At 38.6% G+C, this 21,395-nt stretch overlaps 1 protein-coding gene across 21 annotated transcripts in view; it reads left to right on the top strand.

The window, feature by feature from the left end:
• The window catches only part of FRYL (FRY like transcription coactivator), a 286,763-nt gene that overhangs the window by 254,645 nt on the left and 10,723 nt on the right, over positions 1 to 21,395 (top strand). For 20 of the 21 annotated variants that reach the window (XM_078003390.1, XM_078003383.1, XM_078003384.1 and 17 more), the window contains 6 exons: positions 373 to 576; positions 2,285 to 2,452; positions 14,389 to 14,636; positions 16,923 to 17,130; positions 18,932 to 19,081; positions 19,753 to 19,851. In XM_078003390.1, the coding sequence (XP_077859516.1) occupies positions 373 to 576; positions 2,285 to 2,452; positions 14,389 to 14,636; positions 16,923 to 17,130; positions 18,932 to 19,081; positions 19,753 to 19,851 (1,077 nt within the window). Of the gene's footprint in view, positions 1 to 372; positions 577 to 2,284; positions 2,972 to 14,388; positions 14,637 to 16,922; positions 17,131 to 18,931; positions 19,082 to 19,752; positions 19,852 to 21,395 lie in introns of all 21 variants that reach the window. The other variant, XR_013417845.1, reaches the window with a different exon arrangement.

Genomic DNA, 21,395 nt, shown 5'->3' with positions numbered 1-21,395 from the left:
CCTGGTGTTGTGTATTGTTTATTTGTTGTCATCTGTGATGTATTTGTCTTCTTTGTGGTCTCATTCATGTTTGTATATTAGAATAGAAATGACTTAGATAGTAGATTTAATTGGTCCCCAGTAATACAAGATAGAAAGTCAAGAAAATTATTTAGTTAAAACACGTTATCAACCAAATAATTTTGATCTTTTTAAATATAAATATTTGATGGTATGTTAACAGTTTAAAGAAATTGAAGGGCTGATTGAATCTCTGCTTTTAATGATGCATTAAGTATTTTTCATCTTGGTATATGTTTTTCTGGTATATTACATTTAGTACATTTAGAAGCATGTATTTAAGGTTTTAGAAATCGTGTCTTGCTTTTCCAGGGTGAAAGTATGGACAATTTCAACTGGGGAGTTCGCAGGCGCTCACTAGACAGTATTGACAAAGGGGACACTCCATCCCTCCAAGAGTACCAGTGCTCTAGTAGCACCCCCAGCCTGAACCTCACCAATCAGGAGGATACGGATGAGTCCTCAGAAGAAGAAGCGGCACTTACAGCAAGCCAGATACTCTCACGCACACAGATGGTATACAATTCACTTTTCTTACAGTGACAGTTGGTCTCATTTTCCTCTTAACTTCCAACTTCATAATGATTATTTCTTGATTTTCCAGTTTTCATTTCAGTGTGGGTGAAATGCACACACTGAAATGAATCTACAAGATTGCAGCAGTAATGGAGTACCGTGTTGTTATTCGTGACAGCACTAAACTTACTAGGTTGATACTGCACACCTGTTAGCTGCTAAAACGTAATTTCTCTTGCTTCTTTCCTAATCACAGTGAGTTGTTTTAGGCCCTATTAGAGGCCTTCAGTGATAACATACTTTTGGTATCAGTGTGAGCACTAACACCGTTTAATTCACTGCCTGCTTTTCTTTCCTAGTTAGTGTAGTGTGGAAAGACAGAGCACAAGTTTGGTCCCTTTCAAGATCAAGTAAACAGTGAGTGGAAAATGAAAGCTGCAAGAGTAGGCTGTTATTTCAGAAGAGTCAGGGTGCAAGAAAGCCAGGGGTAGGGTTGGAACTTGAAGATGGCACTGTAAAGAAGGAGAAGGCACATGGAATAGCTACCCTGGTACATGTAATAAGGAAGCAACCAGTGGAGACCAGGCACCAGCTATGGTTACACAGCTCTTACATGAATGCCTCCTTTTTTTATTCTTTAGGGACAGGGTCTCGCACCATCACCCAGGCTGGAGTGCAGTGGCGCAACCATAGCTCACTGCATTCTTAAACTCCCGGTCTCAAGTGATCCTCCTGCCTCAGCTTCTCAAGTAGCTAGGACTACAGGTGCACACCACATAGGCACAGCTAATTTTTAAAAATTTTTTGTAGAGATGGGGTCTTGCTATGTTGCCCAGGTTAGTCTTGAACTCCTGGCCTCAAGTGATCCTCCCGCCTCGGCCTCCCAAAGTGGCGGGATCACAGGCATGAGCCACCGCACTCAGCCACCTACCTTTAATTTAGATCCATTTGTTCCACTCGACCTGCTGGCAAAGTGCTGACAGTGATGTTGAATGGCAGGGCCTGAGCTGCTTTAGGCACAATGTCAAGTTGTCGGTTTGTGGTTGGCGTCCAGTCATCTCTCGTTTTTTTTACATCTCATTGGTGTCCCGTTTGTCTTTCCACTAACTGCCCCTCTCCCATTTAAGTGTTCAATGACCAACTGCTGCTAACAGCAGCAATAATATGTTACCACTTACTGACTGTCTACGATGCACCTGGCCCTGTTCAAGGTATTGTACATGTATTAGTCACCATAACTCTCCTCCCAGCACAAGGCAAGTATGGTTATTGCACATCTGCAGATTACATGTCTCAGGACACATAGCTAGTAAGTAGATTTGAATCAAGCAGTCTATCTCTAGTGCCCATTCACTTAACTGTTCCACATAAAGCTTGGTCCTCCATGAATGAATTTGAATTCAGCTCTAATATGAATTTCAGCTCAAGGTTATCATAGTTACATAGAGTTCTTCCACTTTGATAGTTTTTGTGTAGCAAAATTTAGCCCGTATTAATGCGTACTTAGTTCTACCGAGGGGTTAGCTGCTTACCCTAACAACACCCATTCTGGTATAGACTGGAAGGAAAGAAAGATGATTTTAAGAATCTCAGAAACTCTTTATAACGAAGCCCCTAAAATATTTTATGATAGAGAATGTTTCTTGTGGCTTTTGTGACCATCACTGACTCATAAATGAATTCCTCACTTTACTGTTTCTCTTTTTAGTTAAACAGTGATTCTGCCACTGATGAAACAATGCCAGACCATCCTGACTTACTTCTCCAGTCTCAAGATTCCATTGGCAGCATCACAACAGAAGAAATGCTTCAAATCAGGGATGAGACCCCAACTTTGGAGGCTTCTCTAGATAATGCTAACAGCCAGCTGCCTGAGGTGGGGAGAAATGCGGGCTGGTGCATGGCCAATCTGGGCTCTTTTTAGCACTCTTTTATAGCTCCCACTTTTCTTTCAAAAGAGTTTTGAAATTGATTTGTTTCCAGTATTTCTAACCTGTTGAGTTATTTTAAATGAAATAGTCAAATCTGATTTTTTCTTAAGTTGATAGATGAAGGAAATGACCTACAGGTTAAAAATAATCTTGAATGTTTTTAACGAGCAGTTTGCATTGCAAAACGTGGTGAGGTAATGTACAGACGCTTCTATGGGGTTGGCGAGCATCATCTATTGCTCTGTATTTTCTTAGAAGGACCACTTTGGGTTTTTTTTCTCTTTCTGCTTTGTGTTGGGTTTATGTGATTGGTGCTATGATTGGGATTAAAACCTCAGGCCAGCTGTGTTAGCAGTTGTTAAATGAAATCTTTTAAAAAGACTTTGGAACCACTAGTATTGTGTTTTTTGGAAAGGCCTATGAGAAGTAAGCCAGATTTGAAGCTAATGACTGACCAAAAATAAGTAAGTATTAGTGTTTTTTTTTTAAGATTATTATACTTTAAAAAAATGTAATTGCTATAGCTCTGTCATATGTGCTTTTTTTATTCCTTGGTAAATATTAGGAAATGCTATATTTTGTCACTGTCCATCAAATTAATGTAGTTATTAAATCTAATCTAGGTAACATCTTACTATTTTTGTAAGGTGATAAAACACTGTCATGTTCTTGTTAGGCTGACTCTTGTACATATTTCAACTTTAACAGTAACCAGACGTATTTTGAAATGAAGGCATTTTGGCTTCCTTATTAGCAAGCCATCTTTAAAATGCTCATACTCATATGGCTAAGGTTTAGATAATTCAATTCAACAGATATTAATTGTGGTTTCAGTAGATGCCAGGCATTCAACTAGGTGCCAGAAAGAATAGGGCATGGATGGCCCTGTTGTCAGAGAACATTCTCTTGCTGTCTATTAAGGAAGACAGAGAAGGCTTTTAAAAAAAATTGCATTTCAAGTCAGGCACTGTGGCTCACTCCTGTAATCCCAGCACTTTGGGAGGCCGAGGCGGGTAGATCACGAGGTCAGGAGATCGAGACCATCTGGCCAGCATGGTGAAACTCCATCTCTACTAAAAATACAAAAATTAGCTGGGTGTGGTGATGTGTACCTGTTGTCCCAGCTACTCGGAAGACTGAGACAGGAAAATCGCTTGAACCCAGAAGGCAGAGGTTGCAGTGAGCTGAGATGTCACCATTGCACTCCAGCCTGGCAACAGTGCGAGACTGTGTCCCAAAAAAAAAAAAAAACAAACAAAAACAAAATAGAGAGATCAAGACCATCCTGGCGAACATGGTGAAACCCCGTCTTTACTAAAAATACAAAAAATTAGCTGGGCATGGTGGCATGCACCTGTATCGCTTGAATGTGGGAGGCAGAGGTTGCAGTGAGCTGAGATCACACCACTGCACTCCAGCCTGGCGACAGAATGAGACTCCGTCTCAAAAATTAAAAAAAAAGAAAAAAAGAAATTACATTTCAGTATGGAAAATTCAATAATAGGTTCAAGGCTTTATGAAAACTGAGAGAAAACTGATCAGCTCTGCACTGGGGGTGATGGTAAGAAAGGACAGGTTTCATGGCAACTGGGACATTCCAGGCAGAGGAACACAATGTAGAAAGGGATGGCAGTGTGAAATAGCATGGTATGTCTAGCTAAAAGCAGGAAATTGAGTATTTCCAGAGAATAAAATGGGAGGAGGAAGAGGAAGAGCAATAGGAGCAATGAATGGGATCCAAGACAGGAGAAGTCCTATATGCCACACTACAGACTTAGACTTTATCTTGAGGTAATAGACAGGAGAAGTCCTATATGCCACACTAAAGACTTAAGACTTTATCTGGAGATAACAGAAAGACATTCAAATTTTTATTATTTCAAGAGATACCTATTAAGTAACAAGCACTGTACCAGATACCAAGATGGACCCACATGGCATGTGAGCATTCATTTATGTGACCAATATCTACTGAGCCGCTACCTTGTGCTAGGCACTAGGCTAGGCATGGGGCCCATGGCAACTGTGACACAAACAAAGGCTTTTGGTTTTATGGAGCTTCATTCTAGTAGGAGAGACAGATAATAAGCAAGTAAAACAAAATATAAATAATATGTCAGAAAGTGCTTATCTTTTTCATCGTACTAAAAAAGTCTTAACAGTAATGTGGACTTGAGTGAAGGAGAAAGTTAGGGGTAGCATTTAAGGTGAAACCTAAATGACAAAAACCAGCCCACCCCTTGAAGCTTTGGAGGGAGAAGGTTCCAGGCAGGGGAAGCAGCAGTTTAAAAGGCCCTGATACATCTGAAGTACAGAAAACTGGCCAATGAGGCTGGAATGCAGTGAACAAGGAGAGGGGTGGGCCAAGGCGCTGTCATGACATGTGTCACAGGCCACACAGCAGGTAACCATCGAAGAAGAACATGATCTGATTATTTCTTAAAACTTTGGCCTTTTTTGTCAAAAATGGAAAGTAGGTTCTAGTCCCTGACAAATAAAGCTTGCAGTTAGGGATAATCACAGAAGGGTTGCAGCCTCATTGTTGTTATTGAAGTCTCTAAGGCACAGGCATTGAGGGTGGATTGGAGGAGATGAAGGAGCTGAGCTGGAAGAATATTAGCAAGAATTTAGCAGGGCCTGACTAAGGGCACAAACATGAGAAATGTTTACAGGAGAGAACTGACAGAATTTAGAGATGCATTTTAAATAGACTATATTCCTTTCAGTTGTTGGGAGGTTTATTAGTTATTAAGCCAAACTACAGTGCCTAGTTTGGATCACACCATACACCGTAACACCAGTGGATGAGAATGAAAGGGATATTTTGAAAGCATGGTATTTCATTTAGAAACAGTTCTACTGATACTAAAATTATCACCAAAAGAATGGCTATCCACAGGGAATATGACAGCCTTATATCTGTTGGATATATTGGCCTAATTTGTTTTTCTCTGTTTTGCCAAATAGTGTCAAATGACCCAAAATTGCCTCTTGTACCAAAAAAAAAAAAAAAGTAGAAAAGCACCAAGATATTTAAGTAAAACCATAATTATTTTTAAAGCAAATTCTTAAGACAAAGAATATAATTAATTTTAATGGGTGAAATGTTTTGTGAATTAAAGGAATAAATCCACTCCTAAAAATGTTTATTTGAATTTCTTCCCTTAAATCATTTTAATATTGGAAAGATAAAATGGAGTAGACTAAAGCATCTCTTGTCATGACAAACTTTAGAGCTGGGTGTCCCTTTCTTCTCCGTAATATACACATGTTACACTCTGATCTCAAGAGGGGATTAAGTTCTTCACTTGTATTTACTCACAGAGGGTTTCTTTTATTATTTATGATAGCTTCGAATCCAACTCATGGATGACAAATTATTCCTTATAGGAAAGAAATCTCTGTAACAAAGCATGTGTGCATGTGTCATTGTCTAATAAGGTGAAGTACAAGAAAATTTGATTTCTCATAATCTACATATAAACAATGGAATCCATTTTATCAGCCCCAAAAGCACTTTCTTCATTAGATGTAGGCATTACTAGAAAATTTCATTGTATATTATATGATACTAACTACAGATAAAATATCATCTTGAAATTATTATTCAAGAAAAAATGACAATCCACTGCAAGTGTGAACTAATGAAAAGTGAGGGCATCGAACTAAGTTTAGGTTGAGATAACAGTATGTTCGTGTTGATGTAGAAGGAAAAATTCATGCCAATAAATATTCTAGGTATAGAAGTGTCTCTAATACTGTCACATAAATTATCTTCCCAAATAATGACAAATTTTTTTTAGAAAATTCATCTGGAAACCTTAGGGTATATTGAATATAAACTGGTGGAAGAATTAAGAAATAATTGTACTATATTATATTCAATGCTAAAGTAAAGACTCAGAGTTTGCTGCTTTCCATGCTTAACTAAATCCAGACCACTTTGTGTTTTTATGGCATATTTCTATGCCTTTGATATCTTCTAATCACTTTCCCTGCAATACCATCCCTACCTCATATTTGTCAAAACATGCTGTTTCCTCCAAGGAGACTCACCTCAGTTGCCTCAACCAGATGTGAGCTTTCCCATCATTGAGTACCAGCACCCATTTGTATGTTGCTGATAGTATTTGCCTTACATTTACCATTACTCTGGTATATGTTATTGTCATTCACTTATTAGCCTAACCCGGTTATCAGATTATAAACTAATTGCAGTTAGGAATTATTTATACCAGAGCACTCAGCCCAGAATCTAGTCAAAATCCTTCATTTTATAGATGAGTTTTACATATGAATAAGGCCCAGGCTAGTGTAGGGTCATAGACTCTGACTTTCTCTTACTTTTCTTATTTTGGAAGGAAATTCTATTTTTATCCATGAAAAAGAGATAAGAAGCTACTCTACAGCTGAGAAGTAACATAGGTCCAAATACTCAAAAGAAGCTGATCTTTATTCCTAAAACTATGACCATTAGTACTTATTTTCTAATTGATTAATAAACTAAAAACTAGTGTTGATACTATCATTATATATGCTTTGAAGGTGTTTTCATTTTTTAATAGTAGCAGCTCATTGAGCCTCTACCACTTCTGTATCACATAGCAACATTGTTTCAGTAATATTACAGTAGATAGAAAGGGCACACCACAGGTATGCTTTATAACATATTTTCGTTATTGTTTACTTCAAATTAGGAGAATATACTCTTTTTTGATAATGAGCTTGTAATAGTTTAATTTTCAAAAGTATAATTATCTAAAATGTCCTAATGTCTTCTGAACTGTAGCTCAGTGATGAAACTTTATCAATACTCAAAGCCAAAATGAGGTCTTATAGTAAAGCCACCCTAGTTGTCTGGGTTCGGCATCCTTCTGATTGGTCAGTACCTATTCCTGCTGTATGGCAGCCCCACAGACCAGTGGGTTAATTACTTTGAGTCATCTCCCCTACTTATATCCAGAATATAATGTGTTCCAGTGTAATGAAAGAAATGACATTTCAAACAGGAGACAATTTATACTAACAATACAACGTTTTACTTGTGTAGAGTTAGAGCATATATGAGAGAAGATATTGTACCAAAGCACATACTTCTTTTTTTTTAAATTTATTTATTTTTTATTATACTTTAAATTCTAGGGTACATGTGCACAACGTGCAGGTTTGTTACATATGTATACATGTGCCATGTTGGCATGCTACATCCATTAACTCATCATTTACATTAGGTATATCTCCTAATGCTATCCCTCCCCCCACCCCACCCCGCAAAAGGCCCCAGTGTGTGAGGTTCCCCTTCCTGTGTCCAAGTGTTCTCATTGTTCAGTTCTCACCTATGAGTGAGAATATGCGGTGTTTAGTTTTCTGTTCTTGCAATAGTTTGCCGAGAATGATGGTTTCCAGCTGCATCGATGTCCCTACAAAGGACATGAACTCATCCTTTTTTATGGCTGCATTGTATTCCATGATGTATATGTGCCACATTTTCTTAATCCAGTCTGTCATTGATGGACATTTGGGTTGGTTCCAAGTCTTTGCTATTGTGAATAGTGCCACAAGAAACATACCTGTGCATGCATCTTTGTGACAGCATGATTTATACCCCTTTGGGTATATACCCAGTAATGGAATGGCTGGGTCATATGGTATTTATAGTTCTAGATCCTTGAGGAATCGCCACACTGTCTTCCACAATGGTTGAACTAGTTTACAATCACACCAACAGTGTAAAGGTGTTCCTATTTCTCCACATCCTCTCCAACACCTGTTGTTTCCTGACTTTTTAATGATTGCCATTCTAACTGGTGTGAGATGGTATCTCATTGTGGTTTTGATTTACATTTCTCTGATGGCAAGTGATGATGAGCATTTTTTCATGTGTCTGTGGGCTGCATAAATGTCTTCTTTTGAGAAGTGTCTGTTCATATCCTTTGCCCACTTTTTGATGGAGTTGTTTGATTTTTTTTCTTGTAAATTTGTTTGAGTTCTTTGTAGGTTCTGGATATTAGCCTTTTGTCAGATGAGTAGATTGCAAAAATTTTCTCCCATTCTGTAGGTTGCCTGTTCACTCTGATGGTAGTTTCTTTTGCTGTGCAGAAGCTCTTTAGTTTGATTAGATCCCATTTGTCAATTTTGGCTTCTGTTGCCATTGCTTTTGGTGTTTTAGACAGGAAGTCCTTGCCCGTACCTATGTCCTGAATGGTATTGCCTAGGTTTTCTTCTAGGGTTTTTATGGTTTTAGGTTTAACATTTAAGTCTCTAATCCATCTTGAATTAATTTTTGTATAAGGTGTAAGGAGGGGATCCAGTTTCAGCTTTCTACATGTGGCTAGCCAGTTTTCCCAGCACCATTTATTAAATAGGGAATCCTTTCCCCATTTCTTGATTTTCTCAGGTTTGTCAAAGATCAGATGGTTGTAGATGTGTGGTATTATTTCTGAGGGTTCTGTTCTGTTCCATTGGTCTATATCTCTGTTTTGGTAGCAGTACCATGCTGTTTTGGTTACTGTAGCCTTGTGGTATAGTTTGAAGTCAGTTAGCGTGATGCCTCCAGCTTTGTTCTTTTGGCTTAGGGTTGTCTTGGCACTGCGGGCTCTTTTTTGGTTCCATATGAACTTTAAAGCAGTTTTTTCCAATTCTGTGAAGAAAGTAATTGGTAGCTTAATGAGGATGGCATTGAATCTATAAATTACCTTGGGCGGTATGGCCATTTTCATGATACTGATTCTTCCTATCCATGAGAATGGAATGTTGTTCCATTTGTTTGTGTCCTCCTTTATTTCATTGAGCAGTGGTTTGTAGTGCTCCTTGAAGAGGTCTTTCACATCCCTTGTAAGTTGGATTCCTAGGTATTTTATTCTCTTTGAAGCAGTTGTGAATGGAAGTTCAGTCATGATGTGGCTCTCTGTCTGTTACTGGTGTATAAGAATGCTTGTGATTTTTGCACATTAATTTTCTATGCTGAGACTTTACTGAAGTTGCTTATCAGCTTAAGGAGATTTTGGGCTGAGACAATGGGGTTTTCTAAATATACAATCCTGTCATTGCAAACAGGGACAATTTGACTTCCTCTTTTCCTAATTGAATACCCTCTATTTCTTTCTCCTGCCTGATTGCTCTGGCCAGAACTTCCAACACTATGTTGAATAGGAGTGGTGAGAGAGGGCATCCCTGGCTTGTGCCAGTTTTCAAAGGGAATGCTTCCAATTTATGCCCATTCAGTATGATATTGGCAGTGGGTTTGTCATAAAAAGCTCTTATTATTTTGACATACATTCCATCAATACCAAATTTATTGAGAGTTTTTAGCATGAAGGGCTGTTGAATTTTGTCAAAGGCAAAATTTGCATTTTCTGCATGTATTGAGAGAATCATGTGGTTTTTGTCTTTGATTCTGTTTATATGCTGGATTACATTTATTGATTTGCATATGTTGAACCAGCCTTGCATCGCAGGGATGAAGCCCACTTGATCATGGTGGATAAGCTTTTTGATGTGCTGCTGGATTCGGTTTGCCAGTATTTTATTGAGGATTTTTGCATTAATGTTCATCAAGGATGTTGGTCTAAAATTCTCTTTCTTTGTTGTGTCTCTGCCAGGCTTTGGTATCAGGATGATGCTGGCCTGATATAATGAGTAAGGGAGGATTCCCTCTTTTTCTATTGATGGGAATAGTTTCAGAAGGAATGGTACCAGCTCCTCCTTGTACCTCCAGTAGAATTCAGCTGTGAATCCATCTGGTCCTGAACTCTTTTTGGTGGGTAGGCTATTAATTATTGCCTCAATTTCAGACCCTCCTATTTGTCTCTTCAGGGATTCAACCTCTTCTTGGTTTAATCTTGAGAGAGTGTAAGTGTCCAGGAAATTATCCATTTCTTCTAGCTTTTCTAGTTTATTGGCATAGAGGTGTTTATAGTATTCTCTGATGGTAGTTTGTATTTCTGTGGGGTCGGTGGTGATATCCCCTTTATCATTTTTTGTTGCGTCTATTTCATTCTTCTCTCTTTTCTTTTTTATTAGTCTTGCTAGCGGTCTATCAATTTTGTTGATCTTTTCAAAAAACCAGCTCCTGGATTCATTGATTTTTTGGAGGGTTTTTTGTGTCTCTATCTCCTTCAGTTCTGCTCTGATCTTAGTTATTTCTTGCTTTCTGCTAGCTTTGGAATGTGTTTGCTCTTGCTTCTCTAGTTCTTTTAATTGTGATGTTAGGGTGTCAATTTTAGATCTTTCCTGCTTTCTCTTGTGGGCATTTAGTGCTATAAATTTCCCTCACATTTAAAGCACAGTGTGTACTGCTTTAAATGTGTCCCAGAGATTCTGGTATGTTGTATCTTTGTTCTCATTGGTTTCAAAGAACATCTTTATTTCTGCCTTCATTTCATTATGTACCCAGTAGTCATTCAGGAGCAGGTTGTTCTGTTTCCATGTAGTTGAGCAGTTTTGATTGAGTTTCTTAGTCCTGAGTTCTAGTTTGATTGCACTGTGGTCAGAGAGACACTTGGTTATAATTTCTGTTCTTTTACATTTGCTGAGGAGTGCTTTACTTCCAACTATGTGGTCAATTTTGGAATAAGTGTGATGTGGTGCTGAGAAGAATGTATATTCTGTTGATTTGGGGTGGAGAGTTCTGTAGATGTCCATTAGGTCCATGTGGTACAGAGTTGAGTTCAATTCCTGGACATCCTTGTTAACTTTCTGTCTCATTGATCTGTCTAATGTTGACAGTGGGGTGTTAAAGTTTCCCATTATTACTGTATGGGAGTCGAAGTCTCTTTGTAAGTCTCTAAGGACTTGCTTTATGAATCTGGGTGCTCCTGTGTTGGGTGCATATATATTCAGGATAGTTAGCTCTTCCTGATGAATTGATCCCTTTACCATTATGTAATGGCCTTCTTTGTCTCTTTTGATCTTTGATGGTTTAAAGTCTGTTTTATCAGAGACTAGGATTGCAACCCCTGCTTTTTTTTGTTTCCCATTTGCTTGGTAGATCTTCCGCCATCCCTTTATTTTGAGCCTATGTGTGTCTCTGCATGTGAGATGGGTCTCCTGAATACAGCAAACTGATGGGTCTTGACTCTTTATCCAATTTGCCAGTCTATGTCTTTTAATTGGACCACTTAGTCCATTTACATTTAAGGTTAATATTGTTATGTGTGAAGTTGATCCTGTCATTATGATGTTAGCTGGTTATTTTGCTAACTAGTTGATGCAGTTTCTTCCTAGCCTCAATGGACTTTACATTTTGACATGTTTTTGCAATGGCTGGTACCTGTTGTTCCTTTCCATGTTTAGTGCTTCCTTCAGGATCTCTTGTAGGGCAGGCCTAGTGGTGACAAAATCTCTAAGCATTTGTTTGTCTGTAAAGGATTTTATTTCTCCTTCACTTGTGAAACTTAGTTTGGCTGGATATGATATTCTGGGTGAAAATTCTTTTCTTTAATAATGTTGAATATTGACTCCCCACTCTCTTCTGTCTTGTAGAGTTTCTGCCATGAGATCTGCTGTTAGTCTGATGGGCTTCCCTTTGTGGGTAACCCGACCTTTCTCTCTGGCTGCCCTTAAAATTTTTTCCTTCATTTCAACTTTGGTGAATCTGACAATTATGTGTCTTGGAGTTGCTCTTCTCGAGGATTATCTTTGTGGCGTTCTCTGTATTTCCTGAATTTGAATGTTGGCCTGCCTTACTAGGTTGGGGAAGTTCTCCTGGATGATATCCTGCACAGTGTTTTCCAACTTGGTTCTATTTTCCCCGTCACTTTCAGGCACACCAGTCAGACGTAGATTTGGTCTTTTCACATGGTCCCATATTTCTTGAAGGCTTTGTTCATTTCTTTTTACTCTTTTTTCTCTACACTTCTCGCTTCATTTCATTCATTTGATCTTCAATCGCTGATACCCTTTCTTCCAGTTGATCATGTCGGTTACTGAAGCTTGTGCATTTGTCACATAGTTCTTGTGCCATGGTTTTCAGCTCTTATCAGGTCATTTAAGGACTTCTTTACATTGGTTATTCTAGTTAGCCATTCGTCTAATCTTTTTTCAAGGTTTTTAGCTTCTTTGTGATGGGTTCGAACTTCCTTCTTTACCTCGGAGAAGTTTGATCATCTGAAGCCTTCTTCTCTCAACTCGTCAAAGTCATTCTCCATCCAGCTTTGATCCATTGCCGGGGAGGAGCTGTGTTCCTTTGGAGGGAGAGAGGTGCTCTGATTTTTAGAATTTTCAGCTTTTCTGCTCTGTTTTTTTCCCATCTTTGTGGTTTTATCTACCTTTGGTCTTTGATGATGGTGACGTACAGATGGGGTTTTGGTGTGGATGTCCTTTCTGTTTGTTAGTTTTCCTTCTAACAGTCAGGACCCTCAGCTGCAGGTCTGGTGGAGTTTGCTGGAGGTCCACTCCAGACCCTATTTGCCTGGGTATCCAGCAGGGGAGACTGCAGAATAGTGAATATTACTGAACAGCAAATGTTGCTGCCTGATCCTTCCTCTGAAAGCTTCGTCTCAGAGGGGTACCCAGCCGTGTGAGGTGTCAGTCTGCGCCTACTAGGGGGTGCCTCCTGGTTAGGCTACTCGGGGGTCAGGGACCCACTTGAGGAGGCAGTCTGTCCGTTCTCAGATCTCAAACTCCATGCTGGGAGAACCACTACTCTCTTCAAAGCTGTCAGACAGGGACATTTAAATCTGCAGAGGTTTCTGCTGCCTTTTGTTTGGGTATGCCCTGTCCACAGAGGTGGAGTCTACAGAGGCAGGCAGGCCTCCTTGAGCTGCAGTGGGCTCCACCCATTTGAGCTTGGAGACTGCTTTGTTTACCTACTCAAGCCTCAGCAATGGTGGGCGCCCCTCCCCCAGCCTCGCTGCCACCTTGCAGTTAGATCTCAGACTGCTGTGCTAGCACTGAGGGAGGCCCCATGGGCATGGGACCCTCTGAGCCAGGCACGGGATATAATCTCCTGGTGTGCCGTTTGCTAAGTCCCTTGAAGAGTGCAGTATTAGGGTGGGAGTGACCCAATTTTCCAGGTGCTGTGTATCATAGTTTCCCTTGGCTGGAAAAGGGAATTCCCTTACCCCTTGTGCTTCCTGGGTGAGGCAATGCCTCGCCCTGCTTCGGCTCTCACTTGGCGGGCTGTATCCACTGTCCTGCACCCACTGTCCAACACACCCTAGTGAGATGAACCCGGTACCTCAGTTGGAAATGCAGAAATCACCCATCTTCTGTGTCGCTCACGTTGGGAGCTGTAGCCTGGAGCTGTTCCTATTTGGCCATCTTGGACCAAAGTGCGTATTTCTAAGTAAACACCTAAATCCTATTACTGAAGAGAAAAGAAAAAGTCTTCAATATTTCTATACAATAATAGGTGATATATTTTAATTTCAAAATATTTTAAACCTATGACCGTTAAAAAAGTTTATAACTGGTTCAAAAACTGTAAAAGTGGCCGGGTACAGTGGGTCACACCTGTAATCCCAGCACTTTGGGAGGCCAAGGCGGGTGAATCATGAGGTGAAGAGATCGAGACCATCCTGGCTAACATGGTGAAACCCTATCTCTACTAAAAAATACAAAAAAAAAAATTAGCTGGGTGTGGTGTCATGTGCCTGTAGTCCTTACTGCTTGGGTGGCTGAGGCAGGAGAATCGCTTGAACCTGAGAGGCAGAGATTGCAGTGAGCCGAGATCACGCCATTGCACTCCAGCGGGAGTGACAGAGCAAGACTCTGTTTCAAAAAAATACATATACATATATGTATTTATACATATAGTTAGACTGTATAAATGAACACCACTTAATAAAACAGACTTAGATGGATGGCAATACTTATTTATTGTGTTGTAAAATTCTTTTTTATGTTTTTATAGTTCACTAAAAATATGATTGTTTTGTAGGATACAAGTTCAGTATTAAAGGAAGAACATGTTACAACCTTTGAAGATGAAGGGTCCTATATAATTCAAGAACAGCAGGATTCTCTTGTGTGTCAAGGAATTCTTGATTTAGAAGAAACTGAAATGCCGGAGCCTCTAGCTCCTGAAAGCTACCCTGAGTCAATCTGCGAAGAGGATGTTACCTTAGCTCTGAAAGAGCTAGATGAAAGATGTGAAGAAGAAGAAGCAGATTTCTCCGGACTGTCTAGGTGAGAATACAGTATCATAAACACCATAGTGAGGTGATAATCTCTCCCCCATTCCTTCCAAAGAGTGCCCCTGTATTCCAGTTTACTTACTTTCATTTCTTTGTGCGTTTCAGTCTGTAATCATACTTTGTGTGTTTTAGTCTAGAATCATACTATCTTCATTTTTAAAGATAGAATGAATGCCTTACTCTAATGGGATATTTCTTCGATTATGGACATTCCCATAAAGAAAAACAATTAGGCCATTTTCAAAGCATAGTAAGTGGTATTCCACATTTAGAAGCACACCAAATATCTATTTTGGCATGCTAGATGGCCAAATGTTAAAATCAATATTGGAATGAACTTCTGTGATACCAGAATTTAAATCTAAAATATATCCAAAAAGTTGTTTTTACAGTTTCATGATCAGTGGTCATATTTTTTAAGTTTTATTTCTATTATAGGCAGATTATTTCTTAGATGCTAGATTGCTCCTTTTAAATGTTTATGCTCCATACATTAAAAACGTATTACCAAAAAGTATGGAGAATTCTCAAATGGAACTTTTTCTTTACTCATGGACTAACTTGAATAATCAATTATTTATAGTTTTTAAGGGAAATTTTGGTGGCTGTTATGAAACTCATATACCAAATAATTCTGTAACACATAGAATTAGAATATCCACTATTTAAATTTCATAAATATTTGTGGTTCAATATTATGTTTTTTATAAAGGTATCTAACTTCATGCACTCTGTGCGTGTATCTATTTCCCCATTCAACAATTTGAGCTCCTGGATAAATGTTTTTATATAAAATTAATATTTAATAATCAGCAAGTATTTCAGAATTTTACTTTTACAATAAAAATTACACCTTTATACTTCATGTGATAATAGAGTTTTAACATATACAACACATTGGAGATTTTTTTTTACCGTCAACATATGAAGAATACTTACCTATATTTGAAAATATATAATCAGATATTAACAATAAATCTTAGTGATACACCTTTTTCATATTACTGATTTGAATATGGCAGTAGCCCATGCAACCATTCAATCATTAATCATGCACAAGTTCAGGAATGCCAGAAACGATGCTATTCAGCTAGTTGGCTTTCTAAGAGGCTGAAGCCAAACAGTCGACTTTGGCCAACTACTGCAGCTGAAATAGAATGGAGCATTCCTACTAAGCAAACAGGTTATCTACTCTAGCTTATAGTATACGTGTTAAAATCAGTCACCACAGTGACAGTTTTAAAATTAACCTTTTTGAGGTCTCATTTGTTTTCACTTCAGATGTCTGCTTTATTTTGATGGTTTTCTCCAGTCTTTACTTGGGTCCCTCTCTTCCATATGCATTGCTCCAAAATTTCGATAAAGCCTTATAGAACCAGCTTGTAATGCAAAACATTCAATCTTAAGACCTTGAATAACACATGTCTTTTTTATGGAGTGTCAGACTCAAATATTTCTTCATATTTATGGCCGAGAGTTGTAGAATGTCCAACCCAAATATATCTTCATCTTTTTCCATTGTTCCGTTTTGGTTTGTATAATCTGACTTTTGGGATTATAAATTATTTGAAGGAAATGGCCAGGTCTTATGTTTCTTTGGATTCCAATCTATTATTGGCCATATTGCTAGGAACATAGTATGTGCTTATGAAATAACTGAGCTAGCTATGTGTTTCCTGGCTAATAGTAATTGGACCCGTAGTCCTGGGTTCAAATTCTGGCCCTGTCATTTCTTACCCAGTAACTAGACATATTATTTAACCTTACTGAACTTTTTGTTTCATCTTTAAAATCAAGATAATAATAGAACCTAATCCTCATGTAGTTGCAAAGACTGAATGAAATTATCCATATAAGGCACCTAACATAGCCCTTAACACAAAAGATCATGATCAAAACTTTAAAAATATTATCACCAATGTGAGGCTGTTCAAATAAAAGCCTCCAAAATTGACCATTGAAAATGAAAACATTCTCATTGGTATTATTCATAGAAGTTACTAAAATTAATCCATAGTGGTGGCACATTATAGGACTTGGGTTATTTTAAGGTAGTTGCTTGAAATTAGAGTTCTAATTCTAAAAATGCTAACTAGAAAGAACAGGAATTCACTTATTCACACTTTCTTACAAGATTTAGGTGGTTGTACATTTTCTAAATCAGTGTGTATATATGAATAAAAATAACCTGTCAAATGACTTAAGCTGTCTTACGTGATTGAGCCTATTCTTTTTTTCTGAGATAGTGTTATGATATTTGTGATATCTGTGTTAACAGTCAAGACGAAGAAGAGCAAGATGGTTTTCCAGAAGTACAGACGTCGCCTCTGCCATCACCATTTCTTTCTGCCATCATAGCCGCCTTTCAGCCCGTGGCATATGAGGATGAAGAGGAAGCCTGGCGCTGCCACGTCAATCAGATGCTGTCTGACACCGACGGGTCCTCTGCAGTGTTTACTTTTCATGTGTTTTCTAGGCTTTTTCAGGTCAGTGAGGTTCAGGGTTTCTGAATTTATATTATAGTTACCTATTCAAGTTACAGTTTTTCTTCTAAAATCAGCATCTCCAATTTTAATATTCCTACCAGTTTTCTTTAATAATTTTTTTTTCTAAGCTAGTAGTATTACTTACATTGACACTGTGACATTGTGGTACTGCTGGTACATTATACAATGACTGGTACAGATTTCTCCCTTAAGGCAATTAGAATAAAACTTGAAAACAACATCTGATATGTTTTCTGCAGTATGCTTAGGCACTATCAGGATACCAAAGAAATAAAGGCCTAAGCTCTGCCTTCAGGGAGCTTACAGTTAATATATCATAAATCAGTTTATAATCAAGGGTTAAAGTAATGGACACTTTTATGACTCTGTGAGGACCTTAAAAGTTTTAGCTGTTAAGGTTGCTTCCTCCCCAACAATAACGATAATATAAGCTAAAATTTATTGACTACCCACTACGTGCTAGGCACTGTGCTAAATGGCTTTATAGTAAGTGTTCTCACACCACAACTATCGAATGTAGATTTGATTTTTAGCATTCAGTGGAGAGGGAAACTAAGGTACAGAAAAATGCCACCATTTAAGTTATATCCTCTGAACTATCTACTACCTTTCCTCCCTTTTCTCCTCCCAAATTTTGCCCATCTTGGAAGACTCAGCTAAATACATTTTCTTACCAAAGCTTTCCCAACCACTCCAACCTCCAGTCTCTCTCTCCTGGAAGTTCTTTAGCACTCATTAACGGGAGCGCTTATTTAATTCTGTACTTACTGCATCACTACTTGGTTTTTCTACTCATATTCTTACTGATGTTGTAAGTTTCATGATGGCTGAAAGTGTGGATTTATGCTTTTTATTTTAATCATAATGCCACCTAACAGTGCAACACATATATAAGTAGGTATACTTTAACCATTGATACTACTGATAATGTAGTCTAATTGATTGACTTACTGTGAGTCAGGCATTGTCTGTTTTATGGAAATGAATATTCTTGGACTTGGAGAAAATATTACTCTTAATACATTTTTTATGACTTTACCTAAAGTTAAGCCAGATGGCAGCCCATAGTCAAGAATAGTAAACTACATTTACTGAAAGTTTCTTTCAGGTAATAACTTTTGATGAACAACTTCCTCAAGACAGGCAAGGACTTTGATTGCTAAGAATGTACAGCATGCATCCATCTGTCTGCCTCTGATGAAAAAATCTCAGGAATAGGGAGATGACTGGCATATAGCATTAATTTTTTCAGTAATATTATTTTGTAAATTTTTGTTTCTTTTTAGAAATTAATATGTTTCCTAAGGAAATACCTAAAAATATGGATTTACAGATCAATGGTTAAAATTCTATATATCATTATAATTTTAAAATAAAAGTCTACCCTATTATGCTTCTTTACTTTTAAAGGTAAAAAAAGGCTTTCTGGCCGGGCGCGGTGGCTCAAGCCTGTAATCCCAGCACTTTGGGAGGCCGAGACGGGCGGATCACGAGGTCAGGAGATCGAGACCATCCTGGCTGACACGGTGAAACCCCGTCTCTACTAAAAAAATACAAAAAACTAGCCGGGCGAGGTGGCGGGCGCCTGTAATCCCAGCTACTCGGGAGGCTGAGGCAGGAGAATGGCGGGAACCCGGGAGGCGGAGCTTGCAGTGAGCTGAGATCCGGCCACTGCACTCCAGCCTGGGCGGCAGAGCAAGACTCCATCTCAAAAAAAAAAAAAAAAAAAAAAAAAAAGGCTTTCTTATGAAACACCAAACTCTTTTGCTTTTCCCCATAGACAATTCAAAGAAAGTTTGGAGAAATAACTAATGAGGCAGTCAGCTTTCTTGGTGAGAGTCTGCAACGCATTGGTACCAAATTTAAAAGCTCCTTGGAAGTGATGATGATATGTTCAGAATGCCCAACAGTCTTTGTGGATGCTGAAACAGTAAGTTTTTACATGCACATTTATTATAAAGACTACATTTGAATGGCATCATTCAGTAAGTCGTCTTTTTTTTCTAAGTAATTCTGAATTTTATGGTATAAAGGTTCAGATTTTCAACAGGATTATAAATATTTGGCAAAGTACAATTCTGGTATATTAGATGCAGCAACTTGTGACTATTTCTGATTCTGACTCCTTCCTGCCCTTACCCTCCACAGAGTCCTAGATGGGAAAGCTAAAAAGTCATGCTCTAGAGATGGGTAATTTTTTTATTCTTAAATAAAAATGCGTAGGAGATACCTAAACCTCCCCCCGTGAAATACTCAGGCCTCCTGGTTCATTTCCTGATTTATTTCCAAGCACACTTCTAGATTATATATTAAGGTATTTAAAGAACTAAGGTTTAAAAATCTTCAAGGTTGAGGTGTGTACTGGTCTTGCCTGACGTCTTTGAAAACACTTGAGGATGTCCTTCCTGAGACTTCTGAAGTCCCACTGCACTCCTACTCTGTTCCAGTGAGAGCTCAGCTCTTAGTAGGGGACAGAGTAGAGTAAGAGAATATCCAAAAACCAACTAATAGGTATTCCATAACTGAAAAGTCTCATGATTTTGTGAGTCTCGTGATTTCAATCAGAAATGGTAACCTGGGTCAATATTTCTGATTTCACAGCTGATGTCATGTGGTTTGCTGGAAACCCTCAAGTTTGGTGTTTTGGAGTTGCAAGAACACCTGGATACATACAATGCCAAAAGAGAAGCCACTGAGCAGGTCAGTCTCTTTTTACCATATGTGAAAAGTGGTTTGCTCTTGACACTGGAAGGGTAATCCTGGCAGCAGAATAGCCCAGACAGAAAAGAAGACTTCTTAGCACCTGCCTCAGGGTTTTCCTGAGAGCAGCAGGTTCTTTGAGCTCTCTATCCAGCGAATTCCTACCTTTGGCTTTTAAAAATCAGCTCTCTAACAGCACAATGGAAAACCATAGCTTTGTAAAAAGCTCTGTGGAGACTATATTGCTGCTGTCAACATTCCAAGTGGGGAAATTGAAGCAGTATTTCTCAGTGCATTAGAGAATTGTGGTCTAGGAAATCCACAACCTCTGACAAAGCTATGATCTTTTTCCCATGATGTGTACATGTACATGGGCAAGCAATGGGAGAAAAAAGCATTAGATAATCACCTCCTAAGAAAGGCCTCTTCAAGTCCAATCTGGCATTGAAAACAGAGTAGCTCTGTTCCTTCCCTAAGAGTAAATCCAGCACGTTTTCAATTGGGAGGGGCAGAAGAACAAAAAATAGTTTCTCTCTTTCACACAAACTGCATACAGTAGGCAATTATTTTTCTAGGAGATGGGTCTTTCATTAATAAGTAGTAAATATCTATGACATGTATAGGCCTATGAAAAATGAAGTGTGTGGTGGTATCTCATGGTACTATTTTGCATTTCCCTGATGACTAATGTTTGAGCTCCTTTTCAAATGGATCTCATTTAAGATGTTTTGTGAATTGTGGCTTCAAGTACGTTGTTCATTTTTGTAAATGGGTTGGGTTTTTCTTATTGATTTGTAGGGGCTTTTTATCCTAAATGGATATATCCTCTTTTGGATATATGTATTGCAAAGATTATTCCTTCTCTGTGGCTAGCAGTTTTGCTATCTTAGTAGCATTTTTTGATGAACAGAAGTTTTTAATTTTAATAAGTCCAGGTTATTGGCCTTTTCCATCATGGTTACGGTTTTTGTATCTTCAGAAATCATTGCCTACTAGAAGCAAAGGTAGATTGTTAAAATACTGGTCCCAATGAATCATGCTTCTCTGTGGCCACACCCCTTTGCAATGTGACTTTCCTGTTCTTCCCATGAAGAGACAGAGTCCACCATTTCACCATCTCTTAAATTGGGATGGCCTTGTGATTTGCTCTAACCAATCAAGTTCAGAAGCAATGCTGTGTAACTTCCAAGACTAGTCCTGAAGTGGTCTTTTGTGGCTTCTGCTTTTGCCATCATACTGGTCAGAGTGCAAACTGGGATAAACTCTGGGAAACTATTTGACCTCTAGCCTGCTGGAAGATGAGGCCATGTAGGGGAGAACAGAGGCATTCCAGTTGACAGCCAGTGTGCAAGACATGAGTGAAGCCAACTTGGAACTTCAACCCTGCCACTTCCCCAGTCAAGCCATCAAATGACTATAGACTCATGAGTGACCCTAGGCAAGGCCAGAAGAAAACTCCCAGCCAGCACATAGATTCATTTTGGTGGTTTGAAGCCATTAAGTTTCAGGGTGGTTGGTTTTAAAGCAATAGATACAATTTATAA

This window comes from Macaca mulatta, chromosome 5 (assembly GCF_049350105.2).
Source record: "Macaca mulatta isolate MMU2019108-1 chromosome 5, T2T-MMU8v2.0, whole genome shotgun sequence".
Classification (NCBI taxonomy): Eukaryota; Metazoa; Chordata; class Mammalia; order Primates; family Cercopithecidae; genus Macaca; species Macaca mulatta.
Note: the sequence above shows the minus strand (reverse complement) of the source record. Positions and strands in the feature narration are given on the sequence as shown.